The following is a 12,883-nucleotide window of genomic DNA, read 5'->3' on the forward strand; positions in this document are numbered from 1 at the left end:
TATATATGCATTATAAAGTACAATAACTTGAATAGAACGTATACATTACTGTTTCAATACGTACATCTCTATTAACAATACGTATCAAAGCAGCATAATACATGGAAATCTGATATTACCGTTATTGAAATCGAAAGAGATCGCATCGCAGTACGCAGATCCTATCACTGAATGGAAAGGCAAGTAGTACATTTCACCAAGTATAAAACGGTTGTGGGGATCAGACATGGCACCAGTCAACAGTAAACGTCGACAACACCACTTACAAGTATCAACATGATCGCTTTCGTAAGTTATTCAACATATTTTATAAGAAAACATCAAAAATGTAGTAGTGTCTTTGCCTCTTGAAATGTGTAATAAAAATAAATAAAAATAAAAATTCCATTTTTAAATTCGTTCCAAATTGTAAATTGACGATGTTATATTAGTGACATAACACCACTTAAGTTATATAACTATATCATTGCCCAGTGAAGGGATTACGTTGCTTCCTTGTTATCTTACTTGTACGTAATTAACTTTATAAATTGTTACTTGCAACACATTTAAAAATTGTAAACATATCGTGAATCCTTTATCACTTTTTATTTAATATGTTTAAATTTAGCTATTTGTTTAATATGCATAAACGTACATGGAATTTTTGTCTTAATTTTATTATGTATTAATTATAAATAGTAAATATCAATCCAGCACTATGTAACTGTTTATGTAATCAAAATTATACAATTTATTTAACGTTTTCAATTTGTGTTTGAAATTAAATATCACGTTCTAATTCTAATTATATTCTAATTTTAAATGAACACATTATATAATAAAAAAGTTATAATCAATTATTTTTTAAATCATAGACAATTTTTTTTTCTTTTTTTTAGAAAGCAACAGCTGTCCTCCTCATTGCGAGCCTAGCCGCCGCGCGTCCCTCCGAAGAATGGCAACCGGAAGGCCACTCGCACACTGAACACACGAAGCCGTACCACGTGACGGTGGTGAAGAAGATCGGTGTCCCCGTGCCCCATCCCGTGGCAGTCTCCGTGCCCCAGTACGTGAAGGTGCCTATACCACAGCCGTACCCCGTACACGTGACTGTGGAGCAGCCCATACACGTGCCTGTTTACAAGGTAATTTTTTGATCTCTTTTTATTGTCACATTGAAAATAATACCTATTATTATTATAATTTACACAGAATATTACATTTTACCTTAACAGACTCACTAAAGTAGACTTGATCGAAGTAAAAATCTTGATTGACACCACATCAACGTTACTAAGAGAAACGTTACTTGTAACAAAAAAAAAACATTATTTACATATTTATTTATTCTTCACTACCAGTAATACTTGACTTTTCCTAAATTATAATAATTTTTAACAATACACTTATTAAATTGTTTAAAATATATTCAATAAATATTTAATTACAATATTTACTTAAATTAAATTTATAAATCTTTTTTAACTAAATTACAAAAAAATTACAAACTGAAAATTAAATTATGTAACAAATCAATTGTAAAGCTTCAAAATTTTTGTATTAATAATAAATACTTTATTAGCATTCTTATTTGCAAGTATAAAAAGTAACATCCTCAAATAAATAACTATATTTTGATATGGCAACGTTAACTATATCGTTAAATCGGAATAAATTGCGAAGGAAACGACAAGAATAAATTACCTAATAATAAACGATCGCATATACTTAGATAGATTTACACCGGCGTGTCGCCGTCTCCCATTAAATACCTATATAAAACGTGACTGAACCACTTAATACGTAATTAGATACGTTATTTTCTCCCATAGTTTATCACACATATCTTAAACTAGCCATAAACTGTTTGTGTAAATTGAGATACCTAAGATTTTTTTATCTTAAAAGATCCATCTATTGTCGAATTTCATCGAAATCGAAAAAAAATAAACTAAAAACTATATTATTTATAACATACTGAACTAGAATTATATGAATGTTAAAAGTCAATGATGCATACAATATTTGTTAAAACTAAATTAAATTAAAATTTTATACTAATTTAATTTGAATAATTTATGATTGAATTCCAGGGAAAAATGTTTCCAATCTTGACAAAATTTGTATAAAATGGGAGTAAACTGTGCACATCGTAATAATGATCGTCATGAATCAACAAAATCATAAATAACGAGATTAAATCACGTAACATGTACACGCAAATGTAAATGCATTCTAGTTTATAACCTACTTTTTAAAATCGTTTAAAGACATTATTTGCGTCACCTAAAAATGCTACCTAACTAAAAAGTAAAATCCAAAATGAGAATGACTTCCACTTCGTGTCTGAATCGGTGGCCACAATTCTGTAGATTATGTCATATCTATTGTTACATGTTCTCTTTACGCTTGCGCATTTAAGAGTAATTTTGCGATCAGTGACATAGATACGCCGCGATATGACACTGCACCAATTATTATGTAATGCAACTGGCCACGAAAGTAAAAGTGACAGTCAATAGACCCTAACGTGGCGTGTTTCTTTTCTCAACTCACTCACAGTTCCCGCGTATTTATGGCAGTAAAATGATTGCAGAACGTCACTATTAAAAAAAAAAATTGAAAAAAATCTTTAATTAATATTAAGAAGTGTTCGAAATTCAAATTCGTTCAATTAGCTCAATTTAAACTAGATTAATTAATAAAAGTTAGATCTCAATTTAAATTAGTTTAATCATTAAAAATAGTTCGTTTTATAAATTAATTTCAAAATAATAGAACAAATTCAAATCAAGAAATAGATATCTCACCTTTTTTTTTAATTTAAATAACTAAAAAGATTTAATTGAAACTTTTCATTGAGCTTATTTAAGTTGACGCCATCTTAAAAATTTTGGCGCGTTCGTCATAGGTACCTATTTAATATTCAATTTCTTTTTTTTTTAGGTTGTCCCCCAAGTAGTTGAGAAGCCAGTGCCGTACACCGTCGAAAAACCAGTACCCTATGAAGTCGAGAAGCCTTACCCCGTTGAGGTTGAAAAGAAGGTTGAGGTACCGATCCCCAAGCCTTACCCCGTCCACGTGCCCGTATACAAGCACATCTACCACCACAAGGGTGGCAAGCACTAAAAAAACAAAATAGCCAAAATAAAAAAAAAAGGGGCATTGTAGATTAAAAAGAATATAGCTTACTCTGTAAGCATTTCGTTGTCCCGCGGGCCACTGAATACGGCCAATTGCTCCTATGTAAATAAATCTTTAATGTAGGTATATTTGATGGAGATGTATTTCCGTCAGTTGACTACTGTTGAAATGTGATATTTATTGTGTGCCCAGTTATAGTTGTATGTTGTTTTGTTGCTGTTGACTGCAATCGTTGTTGACTATTGTGTAATTGTTGTTGATTATTAATAGATAATAAGATTGTTGTAAAATATACGTAAAACTCACGAGACATACTTGTTTTTTTTTTTTTATTTTTTTTATTTAATACAGACTGATGCACGATTTTGATACTTACAACGACATATCCTTATATCCACTACTAATATTATAAATGTGAAAGTAAATTTGTTTGTTTATTACCTCTTATCGGTTTAATGACTTAACCAATCACTATGGAATATAGTATAAACATAATATAAAATAGAGAGGGACTTAAACTTTTTTTATTATATCACGAAAGTGGCAAATAAGCATACAGGGAGGTGGGGGATTGTTACTAAGGCGGACTACCAGTCCGATTGCTAGCAATATACCCTGACAGGTCGACCTCCACGTGGTCCCCCCTGGAAACGGGGAGGAAAGCTAACTGACCTGTCTTTTCATTCTCACCTATCATCTCTCACTGGTGCCCCGCCAGCGACTACCGTCAGCGCAGGGGGGGGTTACCATACCATTTTCATCCATTAAAAAAAATAAGCATACAGCTCGTCTGATGGTAAACGGTCACTGTAGCTTTTGGACGCGTGCAACACTAGAGGTGTCACGTGCGCGTTGCAACAATAATGGTGCAGATCTAGCCTCCACTATTGTTATATATCCGTTATATTTTCTTCAATTGACCATTTTAAACAAAATATGAAAAATCGTAACTAAGCAATAGTAAAAAATGTCCAGTACTACAACAAATTGTTGTTAAAAAAATAAGATTTTTTTTTTAATATATATTCCATAAAAAAATCGACTTGGATTGTGGCAAAACTTGTTATTTTGATTTAAAAAGTAAACTACTCGACCAATTATAATGGAATTTCTATAGCAACAATATTTATTTATTTATAATATTTTTTGGAAAACGTACAGCTGAATTACTGTTAATACATAATCAAATTTATATCTATGTTAAACCATGAATAGTTTTCACATTAATTAATTATGGATATATGTAAGTACAATATATATATATATATATATATATATATATATATATATATATATATATACTACACAAAATTATAGTTAAGAGGTAACGAACATTAAAAAAACATACAACCAAATTGAGAACTTCCTTTTGTTTTTAAAGTCTGCCGAAGTACCATAGACAATAAATCTTGCTTTATCGACTCTTTGTAGGTGCATAAAATTGTTAGTGCACAAATCGTGTGGTCACCGGTAGGTGAAACGAAAAGTGGCCATGCAACGGTGCATCCAGCAAGATACAAACTCCATATCATCTATAAGAGAGCAGATCTCAAATGAGGCAACTTTCACTGCGGCGGTCAAGGCCCCGGTCGATGACTGAGCTCTGTACTCTCACCCACATCATATTCGCCTTACATCGTTGTATTCATCCTTATGCATAGGAGGAACACTCGAACTCAACAGGCAATGGATGGGACGAAACGCGGAAATACAATATTGTGATGATGTAGTTTTAGATAATAGTAGTGCCTAATAATATTTTTTTTTATTTCAGCGTATTTTGCAATATGCATGGAGCTATCCATGTCTATAGACGATGGTTATCACTTTTCCTGGACCGTCAACTTGTTTGCCATTCTAAAATGCATAATTTCTTTCATACAACTTAGAATGGCAATATAAGCTGACGGCCCGCTTGATGGAAAGTGGTAACCGGTACCTATAGACCGTTACCCATGGATATAACAGAGTATATTTAGGGGGGAAAGGGATTATTAGTAATGGGGACTAAAAATCCTATTGCTAGCAATATACCAACCAGGTCCACCTCCTCATGGTTCCCCCTAGAAACTATCATGGTTAATTCCTGATGAATTCATCATGATGGGCTTACTGGCCTGTTTTCATTCTCATCTATCACCCTTCACTGGTGCTCCGCCGGCGTATCCCGTTAGCGCAAGCGGGGTTACCATTCCATTTTCATCCACTAAAAAAGAAAACAGTATATTTTGTCACCCATGATACCCATCACGCGTTGCTATTCCTAAGGACTAAGGTGGTATGTCTGTGTACTTTGTAATTTTATTACCATACCCCACCTTTCAAATCAGGGGCAGGAATTGTTAGTAATGCGGACTACCAGTCCCATTGCTAGCAATATACCCTGTAAGGTCGGCCTCCACGTGATCCCCCCTGGAAACCATTGTGCTGAATTTCAGATGTATTCACCATGATGGGCTAACTGACCTGCTTTTCATTACCCCCCTATTATCCCTCACTGGTGCCCTGCCAGCGTATACCGTTAGCGCAAGCAAGGTTACCATTCCATTATCATCCATTAAAAAGAAACCTGATAATAAGTGATAACTATGGTGGTAAATAATGAGGGTGACAAAATATACTGTTTTCTTTTTTAGTGGATGAAAATGGAATGGTAACCCCGTCTACGCTAACTGGATACGCTGGCGGAGCACCAGTGAAGGGTGATAGATGAGAATGAAAACATGCCAGTTAGCCCATCATAATGAATTCATCAGGAATTAAGCATGATAGTTTCCAGGGAGAACCGCGAGGAGATCGACCTGGTTGGGTATATTGCTAGCAATGGGATTCTCAGTCTCCATTACTAACAATCCCTTTCCCCCGACATGTATGTATTATATACATACATAACTGTCACACCTGTCTCCCATTAGGGTAGGGAGAAACAATTTGTTATTAATAATCCTTATTTTTAGAATAATATATAAATTCTGTAATCTGAAAATCTCTAATCGTAGAGTACACGATCAGAAACGATATATACACAAAGAAAACTTATCTAAAAATACAGAAATAAATCGTATGCAGCATCACGACATCGGAAATGCGTGTCTAATAATCGAAAAAAGTTTTACTAATGTTTTTTTTTTTACTATCTGTTGTTACACCGAAATGCGCATATACCTGCCAGACCCCCACCGGGCTGCCAGAGCCTCACGTCGACGGATTAATGCCGGGTTTATTAAAAAAATAAAATAAAAAAATATAACTAAGAAGATAAGCCGTGAGTTTGTTATATGAGGTCGCTATTTATGGTTCTTATAAATTATAATTGACCCGTGATGATCTTTACGTTACGTTAACCTTAAATTGGTTTGACCTACGTCAAATATGTAACGTTTCTACTCTGATGTTCAGGATATTATTATAATATTTTTATTCTATTATGAGATATTATTTTGAATTTAAATGGAATGATAATCTACGCTAGTGGTTTATGCTGGCCAGATACCAATGGTTAGTAATGGGGACTAACAGTCCCATTGCTAACAATATACTTTATCAGGTCGACTGCCACGTGGTTTTCCCCTAGAAACCATCTTGGTTAATTATTTATGAATTCGTCAAGATAGACCTACTAACCTTCTTTCATCCCCACCTATCATCTCTCACTGGTGCCTCGTCAGCACAACAGATAGGGTTACCATCCATTATCACCCATTATAAAAAGTATCTACACACTTCCTACCTATGTATCATAATATACGTAAGTGTGCTATAACTTCATCGAATTTGCAATGGAATGTAGAAAAATTACTCACAATTATTCGCACCTGAACAGTTTTAGGAACTATAAACACAATAATACAGCAATTACTTAGAGAGATCCTATATTTAATAACAAAACAAACAACGTACGCTGCACCGCGCCTGATCGTATCCGTACGGTTTACGCGCCAAACGTAAACATAACCTCAACCCACTAAAATACCAATAGAAACATCATAACACACACTAATAACCCCTAATTCAATGTAATACAGTTTAAAATTACCGGGAATTATAAATTTCAATTCGTAAATGTATTATGTCAGGTGATAAACAAAAGTGAAGATAGGGAATTGTGCGCGCGAAATCTGGATAATTTCGCGCGCTCTGTCAACAAACATGGCCGCTTCTGCCAACAGCTGTAACGAATGTGTCGAAATATCGAATTAGGTATAATTTGACTATCCCATTTTATTATGGCACGCAACGGTAATACTTCATGAGATTTTAAAGCATATTTAAAGAGCGTCCTACTTGGTGTGCATTTAAAAATGTATTTAAACTAAATAAATAAAATGGCGTAAACAAAAACTAGAAGAGAAATAAGAGCGAGGAAACAAAAAGGTTAAACAGGAACTACTGTGAGACCACGTATATACATGAAGATTTTTGTATATTATTGTATACAAAAATCTTCACGTATGCAGTTGCTAAACAACTGTAGAACGCAATAGTTATCTTTCAAACATTAAATGAATATTGAAATATAAGTTTAGAAACGAGGATTTATTCCTTTTAAAAAATCTCATAAAAAATGCCTACAAACAATTAAATTACTTTTTTAACACTCAAAAATATTCTCTTAGTTTCTTTTATTGTTGCTAAGTATTGACTCAACTAGACTTTATCCTTTTTGTACTATGCTTTAAGTATAAAGTCAGATATGATATATTCATAAAATATCAAGATAATTTTCGACCTACAACAATGTGCGTGCGTCGATTTGGATCTGGGATTTTAATTCTAATTTCTAATACCGCAAATTTCGCATCTCTAATTTCACTTTTGCGGTGAAGAAAAATAGTGTAAAGTATGGTGAAATTGTGGCAAAGATGTACCCATAGTGAATATTTTATTTTTTCAACATTTATACTTATTAGGTTTTTAAACTTTGCAATGTCTAATTATGGCAAAATATGTCTGACTTATTCCTATTGTTTATATTATGTATTTACCATGTTTCTTATGAATATTCATTCATTCATTCTACTACCAATACTATGAACGTTACAGTTTGTATAGATTTTTTAATATTTAGTATTAAATCGTGTTTAAATGGCTAAAAGGATTCATATGAAATCTTACCTATATGTAGATCCTTTTTTGGCAAACAGCCTGACGGCCCACCTGATGGAAAGTGGTAAGCTTCGCCTATAGACATGAGCAGTACCATAGCCATAATAGAGTATATCGCGTCGCATATGATACCCTCATGCGTTGCTATTCCTGGAAATTAAACTGTCATGTCTCTATACCTTATAATTTAAATGTACTATGTCTTGTCATAACAAAGTTTTTTTTTTTAACAATAAATCTAGCAATAAATATGTATTTCAAATTTCTAATTTTATGTAGCCTACGGTGATTTTAAACAAAACGTAAAATTTACTAACGACTTGGATACCATTTGGTGAATTTATCATTTGTCAACATCATTAACACTAGTCGAGATTTTAAAACCATAGATTAAAAGCTGTATAACAACATTTAGTGAAATGTCAAAGTCATGATTTTAAGAAATGTGAAAAAAAAAAGAAACCAACAGGGCATTGGCTTTAAAATTAACAAGAAACATATACGTTATGATGGGAGATAAATACACACGGATTGAGACGTCTCGGATCGACAACCAAACATTCCGAGTGTCTTAACTCTACTACTTTAGATTAATCGCGGCTAAAAGCGTCTTTTAGCCTGTACTGCTTTGTAATAAAGACCAAAATAACTTGAAATAACGATTGGAAGATGCATCTTTGACTTGGTATTATGTCATTTGATCAGTAGTTACGATTAGAGATGTGATATCGAACTCGGTTGCTCAAAGGTCGACCCAATAGCTGGAATGTCAACCACGCAGTGTTGTTGCTCGAGAGGTATGGTATCGATGATCGGGGAAAAAATGGTAGTATAATCGAGATGACCAGTCTACAAGGATTGGACAGATTTTTTTTTATTGTATTATAATGGAATCGTAAACTCGCCTACGCTAACTTACTGGGTACAGAGGAATAGTATCTAAGTCCCCAGGAATGGCAACGCATGCGGGGTATCATGGGCAAAACAGTATACTCTGTTATATCCATGGTACTACTGCTCATGTCTATAGGCGACAGTTACCACTTTCTATCAGGTGGACCGTCAGCTTGTATGCCATTCTAAGTTGTCTAAAAAAAACGCTATCGGTACACCCTGGCTGAGCACCAGTAAGCACTGAGAATAAAAAGACAGGTCACTTAGCCAATCGTGATAAATTCACCTGGAATTCAGCACGATGGTTTCCAGGGTGGACTATATGGAGGTCCACCTGACAAGCCCTCCTCACAGCATTGGACGGTTTGGATCTCCTTCTGAGATAATAGGGTCAGTATTTAGTGGGGATTGAATGTATATTTTATGCTAATTGAAATAGCGAATAAACTGATAGCTCACTTAATGGGAAATAGTAACAGTTGCCTATATAAATACATGAATACTGCTGTGGGCATTACAAAGTGGTGCTGTTGTACAAATAGTTGCATAAATATCACCATATACGTCACAGTGTATACTGTGATGCCCTTGTTTATTTTTTTTTATACAACTTACAATGGCAAACAAGCTGACGGCCCACCTGATGGAAAGTGGTAACCGTCGCCTATAGACATGAGCAGTACCATGGACATAACAGAGTATACTGTTTCGCCCATGATACCCCCCATGCGTTGCCATTCCTGAGGACTCAGGTGTTATTCCTCTGTACCCAGTAAATTCACGCTATATCCCACCCTTCAAACCGAAACACAGTCATGCAAACAGAACTGCTTCACGGTTGAAACACGAATGGGACAGAGGTACCCAAGCAATCCACTTTTGTACAAAGTCTCCCTCTGGTAGTTTATTCTCGTGGGTCGCCATTCTTGAGTCCTAAGATGTTAATCTTCCATACTCTATAATTTCACTGTTATTTAAAACGAAATATAGCCAAGCAATGCCTTGTGGTCCCGGCATAAAATGGAATATATATATATATAGAACTGACCATAGTTCTTAACAAATTCGTTAAAGGCACAGAATAAAAAGATATTTTCACAAGGTAAATTATTCAAACTGCCTACAAACTACCCTATTATCTTGCTAATAAAGTAATAATGTAATGTCAACACTCCGGTTGGGAACTGAGTGACGTTTTCACTCGGACGGGTTCGACGTTTTTGCCATAGACAAGCATTAGTCAAACTGTCAAACACGCGCACCAAACGTCAGTGGACGATTCATATACCTGTCACCGGTAGCTGTGGATGTAAAAAATTGGACAGGCGGGAATTTATAGTGATAATTGATGGTCCTGTAGATATAATTTTAAACCTGATAGCTAATATTTTACAAATTTTAAACCAAAACATACTTTTTATTTCTTTTTTTTCTCAAATATACTGACATAACAAAATTACCTGCCTATATCTATAATATTACTGGTTACATATGCCTTGAAAGTAATAGTATTATAAATAGCTCTAGTTAGGTTATATTGTGGCATGGCATATACCACCACCGTGGTACTGGTTATATTTTACATTATTTTGCAATAACAAATAATGTTTCTTTATTACTTAACAGAAAAAACTAATTTCACTCGAAAAAACAATCCTTACGTAATCTCACGTCGATTTTTCTGGTAAATTTGGTAAATAAGATATATACTGCATATTTGATTTACTAAATTGTGATATCTATATATACTGTATAGATGTATGTAAAGGAGACCCATTAGTATTGGTATTAGCCCATCCTATAATTGGTGGGTACCCATTCTATTTTTTAAATATGTATAAAGACATAACTAATAGCACATGATGTGTCTTTTTAAGGAGTCTAGACCTCCTTTGGGAAATAATCTTTAATACACCGATAACAGTCTACTTGTTGAAAAACGGTAACGTCATAGTTGTAATAAAATAAACTCACAGTGCCCCTCATAAGCTACCATTCCTAATTCTTGCGAACTCGCATGTTGTATCTCCGCACCCAATAATTTCACTGCAGACTAAAACACAGCCGTACTAGGACAGCTATCTGGCGGAAGAAACACGAGTGAAACAGAGATTCCTTTGCAGACATATTAAGTCGCCCTCTAGTGACCAATTTTTGCAATCACAAATTATTTAATGAAACTTAAGCGGAACCCCAAAACTAACTTGACAAGCACAATGGCCCCACTGATGTATAGTGACGTGCGCGGACTGATTTTGATTAACTATGCGCGCGGTGACGTATTGTCAAAATTTAGAATCGAGTTGGTGATTTGTTCGGAAACTGCCATAATTAATCGATGTCCGAATTAAAGTATTGTGTAGACGAGGGGCCTGCGTGCACCGCATTAATGTTGTTCTTACGTCATGTCCATTGTTGTTGGACTAGTTTATTGTTGTGTAGTCTGCCAATGGATTGATAGGTTAAGCCCGGGAATATACTTTACATTTATTTTGTAATATTTATAGGTAGAGCTGTAATCATCATAGCTACCGAACATTCAAAAACATATGACGAAAGATTTTTTTATCTGCATTTAATTTGAAATTTTTGTTTTTTAATATGTCAACCCAATAGTATCTAAACAGGTTATTAACATGACTAAAGATATTTAGTAATTTCTAACAAGACGTTGAATAACACATACCTAATACTTTTTCCTTTAAATTATTCGCATAAATAGTGTTAAACTATTAGATGCTAAATAACAATTCTGCATACCAAAAGCAACTGTTTTTTTAATGATGTACTTATGTACCGACAAATGGTGTTGGAGAGTATAATAAATTTCGTAGTTTTTACGGTGAATATTAAACAGGTAATTGTCTTATAAGTTATAACAATGAATAGCTTCCGTATATTTTAATGTACAATGAAAAAAACAAAAGAAGATCAGTGACAGGCAACATAAGAATAATTGGTTATTAAAAAAAAAGAACCAAAAAATGTTGCAATCTTAAACACATGGCTATAATAATGTTTATATGTACATATTTTATATAAAATTAAATTTGCATGCGCACAAAAACCTATCGTACCTTTTTTTTTTACTCCTATAACATGTGAGACCTAAGAAGTCACTTTCCATTTTTTATTCAACAAAATATAATTAATAACCGCTTAATTAATTAAAAGACATTAAACGGACACCATTAAATTACACCGCTGAACGATAATTAACGCTGACGCCGCTGTATTACTTAATGCAAATGTTAATTAGTGATACACCATCCCCAACACTAAAAAGCTAGTGTCGTCCATCTTGGCTGATAACATGCGGTTAAAAATTGTACAAATAAAGTGATGCAGACAACAATGGCGGCATCTGAATTGAATACTTTAATTCCTTTGTCATGGATCTAACGTTTTTCAAGCGTCCAATGAGATTGCATGCGATCTTTATTTGAAAGAATAGTGTGGCATTTAAATAAATGATTCTAGATAATGTTTTATTTGGATGTTTTGTTTGTAGTAAACGTAGTGATGCTCCCAGTCGACGCGGCAATTTTGTATTCTTTTTTTAGACCATGAACTCAAAGGCAAACAAGCATATAGTCATTACAGTCTATAGACGCCTGGAACACCAGGAAGCCATGCGCGCGTTATCGACCCTGAAGTAACTTTAATGCACCTTTTTGAAGAATCTTACTCCACTGCCTGAGCGTTCACAGGAAGAAAACTTATAAACTCTGTTATACACTTAACTTACTACTATTAA

General features: G+C 34.0%; 1 protein-coding gene across 1 annotated transcript; it reads left to right on the forward strand.

Annotated features, from left to right (window-relative positions):
* The first annotated feature begins 220 nt into the window (after positions 1-220).
* LOC113519890 (uncharacterized) lies at positions 221-3,436 on the forward strand. Its single transcript, XM_026905104.3, has 3 exons — positions 221-288; positions 882-1,127; positions 2,929-3,436. Exons 1-3 carry the CDS (start codon positions 277-279, stop codon positions 3,109-3,111), a joined length of 441 nt encoding a protein of 146 aa, XP_026760905.2. The 5' UTR covers positions 221-276; the 3' UTR covers positions 3,112-3,436.
* The last annotated feature ends 9,447 nt before the right edge of the window (positions 3,437-12,883 follow it).

The sequence above is a fragment of the Galleria mellonella genome, unplaced genomic scaffold (assembly GCF_026898425.1).
Source record: "Galleria mellonella isolate WM207_F2 unplaced genomic scaffold, CSIRO_AGI_GalMel_v1 utg65, whole genome shotgun sequence".
NCBI classification, from domain to species: Eukaryota; Metazoa; Arthropoda; class Insecta; order Lepidoptera; family Pyralidae; genus Galleria; species Galleria mellonella.

What these genes read in the sequence shown, in the direction of transcription:
- LOC113519890 (XM_026905104.3), top strand. An exon ending in TACACGTGCCTGTTTACAAG is followed by an intron (nt 1,128 to 2,928) that starts GTAATTTTTTGA and finishes TTTTTTTTTTAG; the next exon opens with GTTGTCCCCCAAGTAGTTGA.